At 46.2% G+C, this 20,979-nt stretch overlaps 1 protein-coding gene across 1 annotated transcript; it reads left to right on the forward strand.

Moving 5' to 3' along the window:
* Window positions 1-3,971: 3,971 nt before the first annotated feature.
* Window positions 3,972-13,693, forward strand: LOC119466282 (neprilysin-1-like). Its single transcript, XM_037726759.2, has 6 exons — window positions 3,972-4,057; window positions 8,139-8,269; window positions 8,623-8,688; window positions 9,624-9,725; window positions 12,350-12,426; window positions 13,549-13,693. Exons 1-6 carry the CDS (start codon window positions 4,033-4,035, stop codon window positions 13,658-13,660), a joined length of 513 nt encoding a protein of 170 aa, XP_037582687.2. The 5' UTR covers window positions 3,972-4,032; the 3' UTR covers window positions 13,661-13,693.
* Window positions 13,694-20,979: the final 7,286 nt, after the last annotated feature.

Here is a 20,979-nt window from a genome sequence, read left to right on the forward strand (position 1 = left end):
ATCTATCTTGGTCGAAGATAGGTCCACGTATACCTATCAAAACATGTAGCAAATGCGGAACTGTACCTTCTGTATGTAGGTATGTAACTTCTGTATCATGATATAATTATGCGACACGACGTCATGGGGGACTGCGGATTATATTTGACAACCTGGGGTTATTTCTAGTGCACCCAATGCATGGCACACGGATGTTCTTAGATTTCATCCCCATCAATAAAAAGTCGCCGTGGCCGGGTTTTACTCTCCGCCCTCAGACTTAGGAGCGCAAGGCGATCGCCGCTACCCCATCATGGCGCTCCATCAGTGTTCGCATTAGCTGTAGGTTCAAAATTGCATTCAAGGCGCTTGCAAGTTACAAGCTTAGTAGCAATATCGCCGTTCGCAATATTTAGTAAAGGTTTAGAATTTATATAACAAACAAATTAAGACTATCTGATTTCTTAAGGAAACTAGCTTACCGCAGAAGTTACCGCCGGTGAGTTCCACAGGGACAACGAAAGTAGCAACAAATAGATTTGGAACTGAAGGAGTGTGCTGGTCTGGGCTGGTTGGTACATCATTGGTAAGGAAACAAACAGCGCTAGGACGGGACGAAGTGAGTAGACAGACAAGGCGCTGAACTAACAACCACTGGTTTATTGCTGTCAAAGCAAAATATACAAAGCACAGGTTCAGCGCAGAAGGCCAGAAAAACATGGTTTCTGCGCCGGGAAGGGAATAAAATCATCACATCACGCGTGTCGTCAAGGGAGGTTATCATGTTTTAACAATTAGTTAATCACGTGCGTCGTCATGGCAGGTTATGTTTTTAACAAGTAGTTTATCTCGCAGCTATGTAGAGAGACAGAGGGTACGCTGACGCAGGAGTTTCCGTGCGATTGAATGCAAAACGCTTCCCAAATCTCACGTGCTCTTTGATCTTTATACCTACCTATTATTGTGCTACCTTCAAAGAGAGGTTTGCAGCAGCATTCTTTGCAGTGCTGGGCTAAATGGCTCGGTACAGACCCTTTCATTGCGTACGCATGTTCCCTCAGCCGGTCATTCAAACATCGGCCTGTTTGGCCAATGTAGCAGCGTTTGCACTTGAGTGGGGTCTTATACACAACAGCACATGCGCACTCAACATAAGCTTTTCTGTGTTGCTTCTCACAGGTTGCTTTTTTGGGGCTTTCCTTGTTTACCTTGCGGCATAGCGCCGAAAACTTGTCCCTTGCGCTGAACAAAACGCGTGTGCCTATTTTTCCGGCGACCTTTCTTAACCTATGCGAGACCCCATGGACATAGGGTATGACGGTGGTGCTCACATGAGGTCCCTTGTCTTGGGCGTCACGTCCTGTCCTCCCTCTGGTGAGGATCACCAAAAGCCTTTCCGAAACACTCATCAGCAGGGCCATAGGGTACCCAGCCTGGATGAGCCGGTGCACTTGGTGCATAAAGCTGCTAGCCACCCGGTGGTGGCATGAACGGGTCAGAGCTTCTCTGAAACATGAGACGGCAATGCTACTTTTAACTATTTTTGAGTGCGCAGACGTGAAGGGGAGAATACTTTTCTTCGAGCGGGGGTTGTAAGCCCAACAAACGTGTTCCCTTTCTAGCGATATCCATACTTGGCCGATACTTGGCCAGGGCAGAGAGACCCACCTCTTCACAAATCTTGGCCGCTCGGGTTCTAGTTTTTGTCTGGTTGACGCCGACCAGCCCTTTGAAGTTCTTTGAGATGGGCTCTTCAGCTTTGCAGTCGTATTCCCGCCTTGGCATAAGCACGAAGCCCCCCTCCTTATCGGCCTGGAGGAGTCTGGCGTCAGCTCTTCGTAGCGAGGCCACAAGGAAGCGAGAGCGTTGACCAGTTTTCTTGACCTCTTGCGGTAGGCACTCGACGCCTTCGTGAACTAACCGGCCAACTTCATCCTCCTTAGCCCTTCCCACGGTGTTTCTCACCAGGCTGAGCAGCTCCACCCTGTCCAACTTCGGGTGCTCCCAAAATTTTTTTTTTTTGGCACCCATGCAGGGAATCTGGCGAGAGGATATTCCTCCGGGACGTTCGAGTAGCACAGAAAACGGCGGATTTCCTTTGGCTGCAACTTTTGCCTTGGTTGCCGAAGAAGAACCGCCGAGACATGGAGCCAGGCCAGGAGGTGGTCATCATTGGAGACGTGCACCTACAGAATGACGTAAAACAAGTGCTACGGAAGGGGCCAAAAAATTTTGCGAGCACCAGAAGCTGGACAGGGTGGAGCTGCTCAGCCTGGTGAGAAACACCGTGGGAAGGGCTAAGGAGGATGAAGTTGGCCGGTTAGTTCACGAAGGCGTCGAGTGCCTACCGCAAGAGGTCAAGAAAACTGGTCAACGCTCTCGCTTCCTTGTGGCCTCGCTACGAAGAGATGACGCCAGACTCCTCCTGGCTGATAAGGAGGGGGGCTTCGTGCTTATGCCAAGGCGGGAATACGACTGCAAAGCTGAAAAGGCCATATCAAAGAACTTCAAAGGGCTGGTCGGCGTCAACCAGACAAAAACTAGAACCCGAGCGGCCAAGATTTGTGAAGAGGTGGGTCTCTCTGCCCTGGCCAAGTATCGGCCAAGTACGGATATCGCTAGAAAGGGAACACGTTTGTTGGGCTTACAACCCCCGCTCGAAGAAAAGTATTCTCCCCTTCACGTCTGCGCACTCAAAAATAGTTAAAAGAAGCATTGCCGTCTCATGTCTCAGAGCAGCTCTGACCCGTTCATGCCACCACCGGGTGGCTAGCAGCTTCATGCACCAAGTGCACCGGCTCATCCAGGCTGGGTACCCCATGGCCCTGCTGATGAGTGTCTCGGAAAAGCTTTTGGTGATCCTCACCAGAGGGAGGGCAGGACGTGACGCCCAAGACAAGGGACCTCATGTGAGCACCACCGTCATAACCTATGTTCATGGGGACTCGCATAGGTTAAAGAAGGTCGCCGGAAAAATAGGCACACGCGTTTTGTTCAGCGCAAGGGACAAGTTGTCGGCGCTATGTCGCAAGGCAAACAAGGAAGGCCTCAAAAAAGCAACCTGTGAGAAGCAACACACAAAAGCTCATGTTGAGTGCGCATGTGCTGTTGTGTATAAGATCCCACTCAAGTGCAAACGCTGCTACATTGGCCAAACAGGCCGATGTTTGAATGACCGGCTGAGGGAACATGCGTACGCAATGAAAGGGTCTGTACCGAGCCATTTAGCCCAGCACTGCAAAGAATGCGGCTGCAAACCTCTCTTTGAAGATTGCACAATAATAGGTAGGTATAAAGATCAAAGAGCACGCGAGATTTGGGAAGCGTTTTGCATTCAATCGCACGGAAACTCCTGCGTCAGCGTACCCTCTGTCTCTCTACATAGCTGCGAGATAAACTACTTGTTAAAGACATGATAACCTGCCATGACGACGCGCGTGATTAACCAATTGTTAAAGCATGATAACCTGCCTTGACGACACGCGTGATGTGATGATTTTATTCCCTTCCCGGCGCAGAAACCGTGTTTTTCTGGCCTTCTGCGCTGAACCTGTGCTTTGTATATATTGCTTTGACAGCAATAAACCAGTGGTTGATAGTTCAGCGCCTTGTCTGTCTACTCACTTCGTCCCGTCCTAGCGCTGTTTGTTCCCTTACCATAGATTTGGAAGTATGAATTCGGTTTGTTAAAGGGATGATGCGCTTAGAAGCGCATATTTGCTGCAGTGAAGATATTTAGGTAGCGTATATTGTTTCGTTGCGTAAATGTGTGCCGTTTTATCTTGAGCAATGTTATACGATATTCGATTACGTAGTTTCGAAACTGCGGAGGCCTCGAAACGAAACTGCGGTAGGCCTCGAGAAAACTCGCTTCTTCAGTAAAACGGCACCAAGTTAACTTTCTAGTTCATATGCACGCAGTTTTCCCGTTTCATAACAATATCATCTACATGTCTCCGTGCGCACCCATTTGGTTGCTGGAGTCTTTGCTAATAAAAATTTGTTGGCAGATCGGTCAACTACGGGGCGATTGGCACCATCATCGGGCACGAAATGATTCATGGCTTCGACGACTTAGGTGAGTTTTGAGATTGTCATGTTCATAATTGCTCGTAAAGTAGTGGTTTTGTATGTCATATCGCGATAGGAGACGACAGTTCTATTTAGACTATAAATAATTAACGCCAGACAATATTTATGGTCACCCTACCTACTTTGCTGAATGTGGCTTTCTGCTGTCTGTGGCGATGCTATAGGTCCATAGATGGTGCATCAGTCTGTCTGATGGTAGGGAGACTACATGCAACGTTGTTTATCTGATGGAAGTACGCATTGCGCGCATCGCAGCAATGGCAGTGCATGATGACGCTACACTATTATACCCGTGATGACGACAAGATTCATGATTACGCCCATGATGATGATAATGACGTGCGTAAGGGGAGCCTTTCTCTAAGTACTCGACATTGACAGGCATCAATATCTTTCTTCTACCAAGAATTTTTGTGCTGGCCACAATACCTGCACAGAACATTTATATTTTGGCTAAACTGCTTACTTTCTTTGGCGTTATAGCCTTTGTTTTCCCAGTAGAACAAACCGGTGAACGTTAAAAGAAAAAATAAAATATACGCACATGTTGATACGTTGCTTTTTCTGGCGCAAGGGCGAGGTGTGGCCGGAGAGTGATATGTCTAATTTCAGAGCATTTAGCGAACATGACAAAAAAAAACATCACTCCTTTGTTAGGTGGTTGACGAAAGATTTAAGAAAGAGACATGGGCGTGTGCAGTGGCTGTTAATTATCGGCACGCCTAATGTATTGAGCCTTTGGAAACACTCAGTAGACGGTGTATTGTTCGCAGCGATTGCTATTTTACCAGTTCTCAAAATGCGGAGACATATCTGAAATCCAGACGCAAACTATATAGCGCATGGAAAGGGAGAGACGAGAAGTACATTCTTACAGAAACTACAATTTCTACAATAGATGTCCCTACGGCAAAATGATTCGGTATCACCTACGGAATTTGAACAAACGAATGAACTTTATTTTTCCTTGACATTTGTTGCGCTGAAGTATGGAACGCTTGGCCGCTGTCAATTCTGTGAGCCATGAAGAAACTGTGGCGCTGTCACTGCGATGTCGTTGTTGGCAGTGACGCTGTCAACGCTGTCGACGGTGTCGGCGTTGTTTTCCGCTAATCAACAGGATTTTCAAGCGAAGCTTCTTTACCTTATCCTGCGCCGGCGATGTAACGCTGAAACTCCGGCTCCAGCGATGGCTCGCCGGCGCCGAAGCGTGAGTCATTAGGTACGATGCCAGCTGCGTAGGCGCGCGCTCACGCCGCGTGCGCAGCCAATCAGAGCCGTTTCGCTTACGTAGGGAATGGAAAGAGCAGGAAAGGGCTTCGCGCGCGCTGCGCCCGCTTCGTTTCCGTTCAGTTCAGCCTCGGAAAACCGATGGGACGGCCGCGCATCGTGCGTACTCCCGAACAGCAGGCAGCTCTCGCCGAGTGCCGACGGGAGATTTCCCGTGAAAGGGCGCGTCGTCGACGGGCCGATCCTACGGTACGAGCGCCACTGAAGCTGCGGCACTCCGCCAACGCCGAGCAGATTACCTGACCTTCCCTTGGTCACGGTCAAGTTACTCACAAGAAACATAACCGTCAAACGCAAGGTGCACCCAGGACAAGCATCGCTTACCCCCGTTTTCCGGTAGGGGAAGGGCCAACGATTTTTTTTTTTTTTTGGTGCATCCTCAACTCTAGGTATGCGCCATGTTCTAGGCGCCTCATTATCAATGTCTTCTTTCTTCTTCTTCTTTCTGGGGTTTTACGCGCCAAAACCAGTTCTGATTATGAGGCACGCCGTAGTGGAGGGCTCCTGATTAATTTTGACCACCTGGGTTTCTTTGCCCCTTAACCGTTTTATTATTTTGACAATTTCTGTGCACAAACTGCTTATGTTTTAAAAAACTTGATATTGAATATTTTCCTTCTAAAAACAAGTTATCGGTGTTGAAAAAATTCCAGCACATACTAAGTCAAATTATCATAATAAAGTTTATTATTGCTCATGATAAAGGAGGCCAGCTACCAGCTGGTAATCAACAATTAAAAACAGAGCAAGAGCGCTTTTCTGAAAGTTTTATCGTCATCAGGCAATGGTATATTGAACGCCTTACCAGGGACGCCCAAAAACGGAAGCCGAGCAGCCTTCCTGGGAATGTCCTTCAGATCGATGCGCCGCCAATGACGCGTACTAGCAATAGTGTCTTCTGAGCAGCCCTCTTATCTGATGAACTGCTAATTTCAAAGTCATCCCTATTGTTTGCTTTCAGAAACGAAGTAAACTTCGATTTCTGAATAACTATCGTCCAAAGAGCTGGACGACGGCGAAATGCTTCTTTTCCAGCCGCGACGACCGAACAGAAACACATGCATCGCCTCCACCGGACGCCATATTTTAAACACGAGTTTCCTCCCAAAGAAATGTGAAACGGCGTTTGAAAAAACAGAAATTACCTGCCCAGTGCTGCCATCTGCGAAACGACACACCACATAGCCCGCAAACGAGCGCGTCTCGTTCAAAACGCTCAAAAGGAGCTAGTACCTCGTGAGGACGAGCAAAACGGTTTTGGGACAGCTCCGCATAGACGAGCTGTGCTCGTCCGAAAGAGTTGAGGGGTTAACATGCACTACAACGCGCGCACACGGCCGTTTCTGCATTTCGCCTCCATCGAAATGCGGCCGCCGCGGCAGGGATTCGATCCCGCGACCTCATGCTCAGCAGCGCAACGCCTTAGCCACTTTCAAAAGTTTGATGACTTTGAAAACTTTGATAGCTTGCAAAACTATGACGACGAAAAATCGCAAACACTCCGTCATCCGTCGTAGAACGATTTCTACGCAATGCACACGTAATCCGGGTCCGCTACAGTAGTGTCTGTTGTGACCTCCGAAATACATGCAGAAACGCCACCGCTTTTAGTGTTTGTATCGACAGCAAGAGCTTGCACTAAAATATTGTACGATCGCGCTCCCGAGTGCACATTATTGCAGTGACACGACTTCAAATCCCAGAGGCGCTGGTAGCCAAAATTTTCTTTTGAGCACTTCTTCAGCCACCATCCGCGTCTTTTGTCCACGGTCGTATGTACCTCATTTCTTGCAACAACGTAGGTGTTTCTCAAAGTACGAAACGGTTAATATGCTCTGTTATAGTACCCGCTCTGCGTGCTTTAGAAAAGCGTACAAGACGACTATACGTTATTCCGATAAAATTAGGGATTGATTGCTTAATTATGTAGAACCGAGATATGCTCACTGGCACAACTGTGGGGGTCAACATGCCGCTCCATATAAGATGTTTTGCTTTGGCTTGGATTGGTCCGCAGCGCAAGCAGCATAGTGGTGATGGCGGAAAAAAAATTTTTTTTGCTCTATGGGTACGGTGAAGTTGAAGATGGTGAGGTGGTCGGACGACACAATAACATCGATGATGACAACGGTCGTCATTAGAGTAACCGAATGGAAATACCTACGGACGAAGGAAACCAAGTTTGAAGCTCCAAACTGCTGTCTCAATAAAATAAAATGACTACAAACGTCAGTTCACTGGAAGCACTGTTACGGGGATTCATTTCACAAACGAACGTTCACGTTCTACAGCCTTGGGCATATGAATAATCAGAGGATTATGTCTCCAACGTACCTCGAGTAATAAATGGCTCTGTACGAAAATGCACGAAAATATTCAGGTTTTGCATGACAACATGTTGAATAACTGCAGGCAGCGTTGCCCTTGTAACTAGCAGTGATTTTCCTGTAATTGAGAGGAGTTTGGTTAATGTGTTCTCTGTCTATATCCTCGCGAAAGAGGATAATAGATGTATTATATAATTTTTTTCTTGTCACATAGTAATTGCATGCGGCTTCACTGTTTCTGTTTCATTTGTTTCTGTTTAGCAGCATGCACTCAAATCCAACATTGGTGTCGCAGTTCTACATAGCAGCAGAAGCCTGTTATTCTCCTTATTAACAACTTTTCATCCCTATCGTTAGGGAATCGTACGCAGATGTATTGTAAGACTATGTGCGGCATTTAAAAATACTAGAATTGATTTCCTATGCCAGAGTTATCACATAATCTTGCAGGTAAACAATTCGATGAGGACGGACGGTTGAGAAACTGGTGGAGCAATTCGACGCAAAAGAAGTTCGACGTGAAGTCAGAATGTTTTATTCGCCAATACAGCTCTGTGTTCAGCGAACTGGCCAACAGAACGGTGGGTGCGAAATACGGAATCAAGTCAACTAGCCTTGAAATTTGTCTTCGTTATTGCCTTGCTAGTTTTCTCAATAATTTACTCAAAAGGTCTGTTTCACTTAATCACACAACGACTGGTGCTTTCATGTGGATATTTGGGGAAGGCGATGTAAGCATTCTTGTTTTCGATTAAACCTTCGCGAAAGGAGCTTTCCGGTATCCGGCAGGGGCTAGCCGAAAGTTATTACTAGCGATGTTTGTACTCCTGGCCTAAACCAGCTACAAGTTCTCACATTCTTGCCCGCGAAAACCAGTTCCTCAAAAGCGTTTTCATTTTTGGATGTATAACCGAGCTTTCTGGCTTTCTTCCAGTTGAATGGTGTGAATACGTTGGGCGAGAACATGGCGGACAACGGGGGACTTAGAATGGCTTTTAGGGTGCGTATGACTTGTGCGCATGAATATTGTGGTAGAGATATGGTGCAAAAATGTCAACAGCGAAAGCTAAATACATAATGCTGCGACGCTGAAGGCAGGTGTTCGCTTGACAGGATTTCTCTGTACTCAGCCCAACGCAGACAGTCAAAAGCCAGTTGTCTTAAAACCTTTCGCAAAAGACTCTGCATACGAATTACGGAGTCGCATATAAAGAATCACGATAGTAACTAAAACAAAGGTCACAGAAGAATCAGGACTATAAATTATCAACAGCCATCGAACAAACGCTGCTGCTAACATACGTATCGATAAGTGGACCTTTCTTTGTCAGGAATTGTCCTTGCCCTGAAGAAGACATTTCAGCTTGTCAAAATGTTTGCTTCAGTGACTTACCTTGCTTGATTAGTGTTGATCATTGTAATGTTAACAATCCCTCGAAAAAGCTTGCTTTTTCCGTCATATAATGAGAATAGTGAAATGCCTGTGTTTCGGGTTTCACTTTTTGCCTATGTTTTAGGTACACAAAAGCTTAGGCTATTCACGACTAAAAACAACCTTCAGAGAATGTGAAAACTAAGTAACAAAATGGTGACTTTTGTTTGTGGAAAAATAACTCCACCTTTACATTCAGTCATTCAGTGACGTCGCAATTACGCCAAAGGCAAAGGAATGAATAAAAAAGAAAGGAAATGCAGTCGATGGCGCCAACGAAATATATCAGCTGAAGAGATAAGAAAATTTCAAGCCATAAAGTAACTTTGCCTGATTGAGGACTGCAGTAAATGAAAATATATAGGAAAGGTTATCGTTCTTCATTGAGCAAAGAGTGGGCTGATGGATATGAGGAGGGTGATTGCGAACGTTTGATTGAAATAAAAGAAAAATAGCAGTCGCATTTCTTATTTGTGTGTGTTCGTGCGCTTTTTTTTTTTCAGACACTTGACCAACAGTTGAAGGCCTTCACGATGCCGGACGTACGCCTTCCAGGACTGGAACGATATTCCTCGAAGCAGCTGTTTTTCATCTCAGCTGCTTTCGTAAGCTTCTGCGTTTAGCCCCTGCTTACAGCTAAAGTATAAGACATAAAAAAACCTTATAACTGCAGGCACAAAACGACGCAACAGGCAGAGTGGCGGCATGGTCACTACATACCACCATTATGTTGCCAGCTGCTTACGCCGTGGCATTCCTTCCGAACCGATTTCTTTATAAAAAGTATGAAAGCACGGCTGGTGGTGTGTCGAAAGTGAGGGCAGGGAGTGGAGGGGTACGCTGCATTCTTTTCTGACACCACACAAAAGTTTCTCACTTCACTAGAACCAGGTCATATTCACATGCATATCGCATGCCTTGAGATATGCGCACTATAAGCATCAGTGACAGCTTTTCAAGTATTTCGCGTTAGCTTTCCATCAGTAAGACTATTAGGTCGTTGTGCGTTACCAGAGGAATGAAGGAGTCAGGCCACACAAACCAGTTGTATAGAAGACGAGTAGCCAACGTCTAGCAACAGTGGTCTGCGCGGCGTCACCTTAAAAATTAAATTATGGGGTTTTATGCGCCAAAACCACGATCTGATTATAAGGCACGCCGTAGTGGGGGACTCGGGAAATTTGGACCACCTGGGGTTCTTTAACGTGCACCTAAATCTAAGTACACGGGTGTTTTCGCATGTCGCCCCCATCGAAATGCGGCCGCAGTGGCCGGGATTCGATCCCGCGACCTCGTGCTCAGCAGCCCAACACCATAGCCACTGAGCAACCACGGCGAGTCTGCGTCGCCTTAGGAGAGCTGAACTACCAAGGTGTCATGTCCTCTCAACGTCCAATGCTCTGAATTTAACCAGGCGCACGCTCTTTGCCCCACGCTGTCGCCAGAAGAGAAGGCACTTCGTTTTCGTCGTCTGAGGCTGGCGCGTCGTATGTTGCACGGTGAACTGGTAACTGCTACCAGCTGCCGCATCATAAAACACGTGTTGAGGGAATGAAACTGTCTCGGTAATCTGTAACAACGCGATTGCAGATAGTTGAGAGCCCACGCGCTTCGTCAAGGTTGCCTGCTTGATCGGTCCCATATCAAAAAGTAAAGGCGCAAAGAGCAACTGAACAGAAGATAGCAAGCATAACACGGAAAGACATCACTATGAGATTAGGGCTGCATGATAAGACGAGGAAATTTGCGGGCATATAATTTAGTCAGCCGCTGCAGGAGAGGCACAATTATAAATAGCTGGAAAGTGTTGCCATGGATGTGAAAGAGCTCGTTGATTGTGATGTCACGATTCATAAAAAATATCGGCGAATAGAACGCATACGTCATAAACTAAGCTTTCTTCGATTTTTACTAAACTATCTCCACTTCTTCATTTGGATGTCGCTCAATACAGCTCACTGAATGCCCGCTGTGGTCCCATTTTCTATCCTTTACTTGTTTCTCCGCACTCGGCAGCTTTTCTTGCCTTCTTCCCTGCTCTGTAGCAGAATTCGTTAACTGTTTCTTGTTTTTTTTTTTCTTATTTTGCCTGCCAATATATGCCCAGTGGCATATAACCTTTGTAGGGTATAGGCCAACAATCTTTGCAGACTCACTGCTACAAGTCCAGTTTCACGTATCTAATACCCCAATTTGTCCGTTTGGGTACATACCCAATGAGGCATGGCCAGTGGCCAAAGTTCTGTACTCGGTAAAAGAGCAGTAGCCGACTGACAGTAGCCACAGCCAGCACCGACAAAGTTGGGGAAGAGGCAAATTGAGCTTCGCTTTAAAGCTTTAAAGTTAACCAGAAGAAACGAAATCACATAGCCAGGAAGTGGACGGGACAGATATGGACGTGTCCCGTGCCCCTTCACAAGCAGCACCTGTGCCAATGACCGGCTTGCAATTGTCTTGTACGACTCATATTTTGTGTTACCACCCTTTCACCTCTGCTGCGGTGCTTCAGCTCTCCTGCTAGCTTACACAAAAGCCTGAATTTGTCATTTGAAGTAGTGTTATCTATGCTGACTATGGTGATGAATTTTAATCTAGATCTAGTCACTTGCAGGTTTTCATTTTTTTCCAAAACATATTAGAACAGATAGCTGAAACTAAGAGAAAGGCGTTAAGACATAAATACATCCTTAAATCAACTAAGCGCTAGCGCGCTGTCCCATCAAACAGTTGCACTTGATCTTTTTACTTTTAGGTTGTGTTCACTGCCAAACTCTTTCGATCGGTGACTATTTGATGCTAAATTGAATACTAAAAGGAGAAGGAAAGGTCAATCTAAGGTGTCTTTCTCGTTGTGGACGCTAACGAATGCTGTTATCATTCAGACGAGGGGCTAATTGTTTAAATCTATGCCCCCCTCCCCTCACCTTTCCATCCGGGGTTGCTCAGTCAGCTAAGGCGTTGCGCTGCTGAGCACGAGGTCGCGGAATCGAATCCCGGCCACGGCGGCCGCATTTCGATGAAGGCGAAATGCGAAAACGCCCATGTGCTTGCGTTGTAGTGCACGTTAAAGAACCCCAGGTGGTCAAAATTTATCCGGAGCCCTCCACTACGGCGTGCCTCATAATCAGAAGTGGTTTTGGCACGTAAAACCCAAGAAATAAAGAAGAAAAAATAAAAGAATTTACAAAAGCTTTACATTATATTAACAACCAGTACATTCGTCTTGCAGGTCTCGTGTGGCAGCTCACGTGCGGACGCACTGCGTTCGCAAATAGAATACGACTCCCACAGCCCGCGCCGGCAAAGGTGATTTTTATTCCGGCTCTTTTCTTCCAGTCGCTACAAATTATCATTTTTTCATGAGATATGTCCCGGTTTGTAAACGTTCTGTAATTTAATGTTTACTACAATCTCAATATCTAAAAAAAACTTACCGTTAAAAATGTGACAACTATTGCACTTTGATTTCATGTATTTCACTTTTCTTGAGCGGTACCTAGAGCTATTTTCGCAATTTCTCGAAAACATCTGCAGAGAAATGTAGGGTCCGAATCCCCGGCTAGCTGTTTGGAGCCACACCTGCGCTGGTGTGGTGCGAAAGATCGTCCTTGCATGGCACCGCAAATCGGTCGCGGACGCACTGACAACATTTTCCGAAGTTCTAGGCTAAACAAAGAGACACAATAACAGGACCCGCCTCACTCCCCCCACCCCCTCCCCCTATAAATAAAAACTGGATCACCGGCTTGACCCTCCCGGTGTTATTTATGACAAAGGTCCGCGAAGTTTGCGTAACATTTACATCCTTTTCCTGCTCGAGACTCTCGATCTAACGGCTGTATAAAGCGTTCTCGAATACCAATGCTGATGCTTTTGTATTCAGTGAAAGCTTGTTTCAAGACATACACGTAGCGTCAGTGTGTAGTTTAACAAATAGAAAAGCACGAATGGCTCAACGCTTCTCGCTGATGCTGTTTGCTTCACTTCTTGCCTGTTGTTTTGCTTACCTATCCGGTCACTTATCCAGTGGCGCACACTCGATCTGGGGGACTGCGCCAATGATGTTCCCATACATGCTGTCACATTCCCAACTGCAAATACGCAATGGCCCAAGTTGGCTATTCCCAAAGTCTGTTCGTACCCAGGGGCCCATATACCTAGCGGCCCAAGTTGGTGTGAAGAGCTTAGATACCTACGGACATACCGAAACCTGCGTGAAGCTCTTAAACAATCCTAATTCCATTATAAAAGAGTATGGAGGACAGGCTAGGAATATTTATACGAAGAGCGTCTGACGTTACGGATCAAAGTAAAATGATTCCTGCGCACCAGATGTCAGTGATGTTTTCATGATATCGTCTGATTTACTTGTGTGACATGTTTCCGGATCAAAACTCCGTTTATTTTTCTGTTTTTCTTTTTTTGCAGGATAAACGTCTCCCTAAGGAATATGAGATCATTTACTTCGGTTTTTCGCTGCGACCAAAGGGGGAAGATGCACTTCAAGCCAAAAAGCAACGAGACTTGCGTGCTGTGGTGACTTTATCACAATAAACTTGTGAAGTTACTATACTCCAAACCACCTTTATGGCACTTTCCAGCTCGTAATTGTCTTATCTTTCCTATTCAAGAGTGACGTGCCAACGAAAACTTAAAGCTCTCGCAGAGCCTTATCAATCTCACGCACACAGCCAATGGCAACTCATGCGCGATCCCACACGAACTTTGCGACCGCTAGTGAAGCTGCGCGTCTTGCCTCTAGCGCAGACGAGACAGCGCGCACGCAGGCGGTGTTAGACATGTATCTGCGATCCGTGTCAGTGGCATAGCGGTAATGGCGTTGTGCTGCTAAGCACGAGGTCGCGAGTTCAACTGCAAGCCATGGTGGCCGCATTCCGACGGGGGAAATCTGCCGAAACTCTCGTGTGTTTTGATTTAGGTGCATGTTAAAGAACCCCATGTGGTTAAAGTTAAGCAGGACTCCTCCACTACTACGTCCGTCATAATCCTATTGTGGCTTTGGCGCTTAACACGTCAGAATTTATAGCATATTTCCACTAACTGTCAATAGCAGCTACATTGTCCGAATAATTAAACATGATATTTCCTCGTATAATTCCGTGATTCGATAGTAAAGCATAGGAAAGAATACTGCGTTCGAATGACGTTGCTGAAAATTTTAAATGTAATATGCCTTCACTCAGTACTCCGTATATGCACGAATATGACGTGACGCCGCCACAATTCGCAAGCCAAAACTCTATGCAGCTGTGTTTTTTTTTTTTCGTTCTTCCCTCTCTCTCACTGTCTCCGAAATGCGACTCACCAAGCGACCTGCGATTCTCGACTGCGCTCGGTGGATTTGGCCGAGAATGTTCGTTTCCGGGAAAGCTTTAATCCATGCATACTTGTCCTAGTGTACTGCCAACCTCTCTGCGCACCTAATTTTCTTTCAATATACCTGTGCAACATAGGTCACTCATTCCAACGTCTACATTTATCTCGTTGCAACGTGTGAATGCAGCAGTCACGCGTCTATAGCTGTGGCACCCGTTCTATTTTCGGAAGAGCGTGTTATGAGCCCAGTGGTGGGAGGCCGAGATGAATACACTCTAAAAAAATTATATTTACACCATCTGGGGCGCGTTTTGCCGCCAGGAAATGATCGTCGTATCTGTCTTGCTTGTGCTTCTTTTCTTCAAAACGCTGCGCTCACTTTCTTGTCAAGATGTCATGTCACGCTGCTATACTGGCGCTATGGTAGGAACTTCTCACCGTAATCTCGTCGGCATTAACTCGGTTTAACTCCTCTTTCTCACAGGCGCCACATTGCACTCCGTATTTTACTCGCCACATTCATCATCATCATCAGCCTATATTTATGTCCACTGCAGGACGAAGGCCTCTCCCTGTGATCTCCAATTACCCCTGTCTTGCGCTTGCGTATTCCAACTTGCGCCTGCGAATTTCCTAACCTCATCAATTTCCTAACCTCACCCAGTGGTGGCGTGGAGTAGAGGTAGAACACCCGACTCCAAATCTGAAGGTCGTAAGTTCGAATCCTGCTCCATTCCACTACACTTTCAGGCATGGAGTGGTGCCTGACACCGGCAAAAAAGTACATATTGCCGAGAGCTAGTGGGGCTATACTAGTTCAGGTGCAACCAAACTAGGCAGGCCCACTAAGCTTCATCAAAGTCACTCCCTCACCAGAACAGGAATTGGCCTCCCTGGTGCAGTATTCGGCCACTACCTCCCTCATGACTCCGACAATTAACCCATGGCCCTCAGTTCCCAGTGGCTGCGGAGCACCTGACCAAGGCGGCGGTCAGACCTGCTACGCGGCAGAGGGTGCTAAGAATCTCTGGGTCAAGGCAGGCCGCCAATGGAAACTGAACCTGGCAACGTTCAACACGCGCACCCTCTCGAGTGAGGCTAGCTTAGCAGGACTATTTGAAGAATTATCAGGCATTTCCTGGGATATTATTGGCCTTAGTGAGGTTAGAAGAACTGGTGAGGCTTACACAGTACTGACTAACGGCCACGTCCTTTGCTACAGAGGTCTTCCCGATAAGAAAGAATCCGGGGTAGGATTTCTAGTGCATAACAACGTAGCGGGCAACATTGATGAATTCTACAGCATTAATGAAAGGGTAGCAGTCGTCGTAATAAAGCTGAATAGGAGGTACAAAATGAAGGTAGTACAAGCCTATGCCCCAACCTCTAGTCACGATGATGAAGAAATAGAACAGTTTTATGAAGATGTTGAACTAGCAATGAGAAAGGTGCAAACTCAGTATACTTTAGTCATGGGCGACTTCAATGCAAAAGTGGGGAAAAAGCAAGTTGGTGAGCAAGCCATTGGCAACTACGGCATCGATTCTAGGAATGCAAGAGGAGAGATGTTAGTAGAATTCGCGGAAAGGAATAGGCTCCGAATAATGAATACCTTCTTCAGGAAGCGCAGCAACAGGAAGTGGACCTGGAAAAGCCCTAATGGAGAAACAAGGAATGAAATAGATTTCATACTCTCTGCCGATACAAGCATAGTGCAAGATGTAGAAGTGTTAGGTAAGGTTAAGTGCAGTGACCATAGGTTAGTGAGGTCTAGGATTTCTCTCAATTTGAAGAGAGAGAGAGTGAAATTAGTCAAGAGGAAACAGGCCAACGTAGAGGCAGTAAGGGTAAAAGCAGACCAATTCAGGCTGGTGCTCGCAAACAAATATGCAGCTTTAGAACAGGAAGATGAAGATAACATAGAGCTAATGAATGAAACCGTAACTAGGCTGATCTCAGAAGCAGCAATTGAAGTGGGAGGTAAGGCACCAAAGCAACCTGTAGGGAAGCTCTCCCAAGAAACAAAGGACCTAATAAAGAAACGACAAAACATGAAAGTGTCCAACTCAAGAGATGAGATAGAATTCGCTGAACTGTCAAAACTGATCAACAAGAAGAAAGTAAGGGATATTCGAAATTATAACCTGGGAAAAATTGAGGAAGCCGTAAAATATGGACGCAGCATGAAATCAGTAAGAAGAAAACTAGGCATAGGACAAGGCAAGATGTATGCACTGAAAGATAAGCATGGTAATATAATCAGCAATTTCGATGACATAGTAAAAGCAGCAGAAGAATTCTATACTGATCTGTACAGTAGCCAAAACAGCCAAGCTACTTCCATTCGAAATAGTGATGAACCGGATACAGAAGCTCCTTCTATAACTAGCGATGAAGTTAGAAGGGCCTTGAAAGACATGACCAGGGGAAAAGCGCCTGGAGAAGATGGAATAACAGTAGATTTAATCAAAGATGGAGGAGATATCATGCTTGAAAAGCTTGCGGCCCTTTATACGCAATGCCTCACAACTTCAAGTGTACCAGAGAGCTGGAAGAACGCCAACATTATACTAATACATAAGAAGGGAGACGTTAAAGAATTGAAGAATTACAGACCCATTAGCTTGCTTTCAGTATTGTATAAAATATTCACCAAAATAATTTCGAATAGAATCAGGACAACACTTGACTTCAGTCAACCAAGAGAACAGGCTGGCTTCAGGAAGGGATATTCTACGATGGACCATATCCATGCCATCAATCAGGTAATCGAGAAATCTGCGGAGTACAATCAACCTCTCTATATGGCTTTCATAGATTATGAAAAGGCATTCGATTCAGTAGAGATATCAGCAGTCATAGAGGCATTGCGTAATCAAGGAGTGGAGGAGGCATACGTGAATATCTTGGCAAATATCTACAAGGATTCCACAGCTACCTTGGTTCTCCACAAGAAAAGTAGAAAGATACCTATCAAGAAAGGGGTCAGGCAAGGAGACACAATCTCCCCAATGCTATTCACTGCATGCTTAGAAGAAGTATTCAAGCTCTTAGACTGGGAAGGATTAGGAGTGAGGATCGATGGCGAATATCTCAGCAACCTTCGGTTTGCAGATGACATTGTCCTATTGAGCAACAATGGAGAGGAATTACAACAAATGATTGAGGACCTTCATCGAGAAAGTGCAAGAATTGGGTTGAAGATGAATATGCAGAAGACAAAGATAATGTTCAATAGCCTGGCAAGGGAACAAGAATTCAGGATCGCCAGTCAGCCTCTAGAGTCTGTAAAAGAATATGTTTATCTAGGTCAATTACTCACAGGGGACCCTGATCATGAGAAAGAAATTTACAGAAGAATAAAATTGGGTTGGAGTGCATACGGCAGGCATTGCCAAATCCTGACTGGGAGCTTACCACTGTCGTTGAAAAGAAAAGTGTACAATCATTGCATTCTACCGGTGCTAACATATGGGGCAGAAACTTGGAGGTTAACAAAGAAGCTCGAGAACAAGTTAAGGACCGCACAAAGAGCAATGGAACGAAAAATCTTAGGAGTAACGTTAAGAGACAGGAAGAGAGCGGTGTGGATCAGAGAACAAACAGGGGTAGACGATATTCTAGTTGACATTAAGCGGAAGAAATGGAGCTGGGCAGGCCATGTAATGCGTAGGATGGATAACCGGTGGACCATTAGGGTTACAGAATGGATACCAAGAGAAGGGAAGCGCAGTCGAGGACGGCAGAAAGTCAGGTGGGATGATGAGGTTAGGAAACTCGCCACATTACACCTCCCCTAACTGTCACTTGTGTAACAGTGCGAAAAATAACAAGGAAGGGACAACGATAGAGAAAGAGTGAAAAGAGCGCTGTTACACAAGTTGCAATGAACCAACTAGCCCAGCAAGCCACCATTCTGTAATTTATCTGTCACGTGCAAAGCCCCTAACCACAGGCTCGCACTACACATCTAATTTTTTTTTTCCTGTGACTATTGAACACTGAAATGATCTGCCTCGTACAACCAGCTGTTTATCCTTCAAGGACTTCCTGAATGCTGTTGGATGCTCCCCTTAACCGTTACCTTTCATATATATGCTTTGTATTTTAGTGTTTTGTGTCTGTTTTTATGATTTCTATGATTGTGTTGGTATGTTCCGCTCCCCACTCCTGCGATAACCCCATTACGGGATGCAGTACCTGAAACTGAAAAAAAAAAATATATTGCGAGACAGCTGTTCAACCTCGACGGTTTATTACGCAGGCCACGCGCTGAAAAGAATGACGCTGGCCATGATTATGAGTATATACAGATGAAGAAGATGAAGGGGTAATATAATGCTCACAATATATACATACATATATATATATATAAAGAAACTAATAAATACGCAAATAAATAAATAAGGCACATGCCGTTTGTGACCAGGAAGTACGGGCGCACAGCGTTACAGAAAGCAAAGGCACGCAATATAAATGACGATCATTGTTTGATGAGAAACTAAGTCTCAAGAAGTGCAACACTTTCTGATGATATCTTCGGGTGGTCGTTTAGGAGCGCTTGAGAGGCAGTCATCTTGTATGGATGGTCAAGAAAGGGCGCTCCGAACGCGTTTAGTGTGGGGACGTTGATTCACTGGGTCTTTCAGATTGCTGAAGTCCGACTTGTGACCCCCAGAAATGATCGGACTGGCGACGCTGAAGCAATTGGAAGGTCCGGCCTGTTTGCTGTCACGTGAGCGGTACACGCAGCTTCCCTCAGCGCGCTGTTTGGCGCCGTCGGCTCGGCTGTGCCAAGGCGGGTATAAGCGATGGCCACTGCAGTGGTCGCTGTCGTATCCCACTATTACGGTAGAAACTATGTGGACACCCCAAGCGCATTTCAGCCGTGGTCGTGGGCGTAGCTGTCAGGTTCCGCATAAAGTGCGAACACGGTAACATCGTCGCCACGCGCCGTACGAGTGAAAGCTTGCGAGGGTCAACAGACGATTGCGGCTTAATCTCGCGCGCGCGAGGGAGAACGGCGGGGCGGAAGCGCGCGAGGCACGGGAGGGGGGACGAGAAAGGGGCCTCCTAGTTTCTCTCCTTCGACCATAACTATATGGACGAACTAGAACTATAAGCATATAAGCTATAACTATTTGGCCTATGTAACTTATAGAAGATAGTTCACCATTGTCTTGAGCTTAAAACGTGCTTAGTTATCGCGTGGTTAAGAAACTGCAAAACATTTATTTGACCAACCGGTGCCTTCTAAATTACGACACCACTCGGCGGCTGTCATAGGGACAAGAGCAGTCGGCGATTATGGAAACGAATGACGGCGCTTGTCTCTCACCGCTTTTATACACACGTCGTCGAATCTTCAAGAGGGGCGCGTGGTGACCACGTAAGTTCGATATCACGCCACAAAGATCAGTCTGCGCGTCAGCAGCCCGATATCAGCGGCGGGCTTTTTACAACGTAGCCTGTTATAAGCTTATTCGGATAGCAGTTTCGGTTGGCGATGTTGGCCGCCGCAGTCGCCGGTGTCCGTCGCAACTATCGCCGGAAATGAGAAAAAAAAAACAGTTCCCGCCGGGACCGAACCTGGGTGCGCTGCGCGGGAGCCAGCTACTTTACCACTGAGGCGTGCACGCCAACGCCTTTTTTTTTTTTGTTTATTGCGTGTAATTATGATTACTGTTATGCAAAAATTAGTTACATTACATTTAGATACGCATAAAAAACAAATGCACACGTGCTACGCAGTCCAATGAAAGTTCGAAAATTGCGCATCTGGACGCTTGTGTTTGTTTGCCCGATTTTTGTGGCCACGGCGGCCGCATTTCGATGGGGGGCGAAATGCGAAAACACCCGCGTACTTAGATTTAGGTGCACGTTAAAGAACCCCAGGTGGTCTAAATTTCCGGAGTCCCCCACTACGGCGTGCCTCAAAATCAGATAGTGGTTTTGGCACGTAAAACCCCATAATTAAATTAAATTAATTTTTGAGCCACGCCAGCGCTTGCTAGCTTGCAGCTGAAACATGCTTCTATATGCACGCATCCTAGCGCACGAGGAGACACGCGATTAGAGTTACTCTATAGGCTCCCTTTAGGGAGCCGGAGTTTACCGCGTGCCGCTCGCTCCGCCTCCGGTGATTCCAGCACCACTATTCGCCGAGCGCCATCACGTGGTCAAAAGTGGTTCCGCTGCGCTGCGGAGAAGCCAACACTACTCAGGCGACGCCAACATTCCGCGGGTTCCGGCAGGCAAAGCGCCATTGACATCGGCATTGTTATTATTATATAGCTGCTTCTTCGATGCTGCTGGTCGAGAGACGTGTGATCGCAAGTGTATTCTCGGGTGAATTATAGAACCAATGTGATATGACGCATTAACAGCGCTTTCAGTATGACGGTGTTGCATGCCGAACTATCGCTACCACACCGAAAACAGTAAGGCATTTTTCGCGGTGCCACGAGTGAAATCTGCTATACGACGCCAACTCCAATGGCTGCTGCCATGACAGGCAGACTC

The sequence above is a fragment of the Dermacentor silvarum genome, chromosome 10 (assembly GCF_013339745.2).
Source record: "Dermacentor silvarum isolate Dsil-2018 chromosome 10, BIME_Dsil_1.4, whole genome shotgun sequence".
Classification (NCBI taxonomy): Eukaryota; Metazoa; Arthropoda; class Arachnida; order Ixodida; family Ixodidae; genus Dermacentor; species Dermacentor silvarum.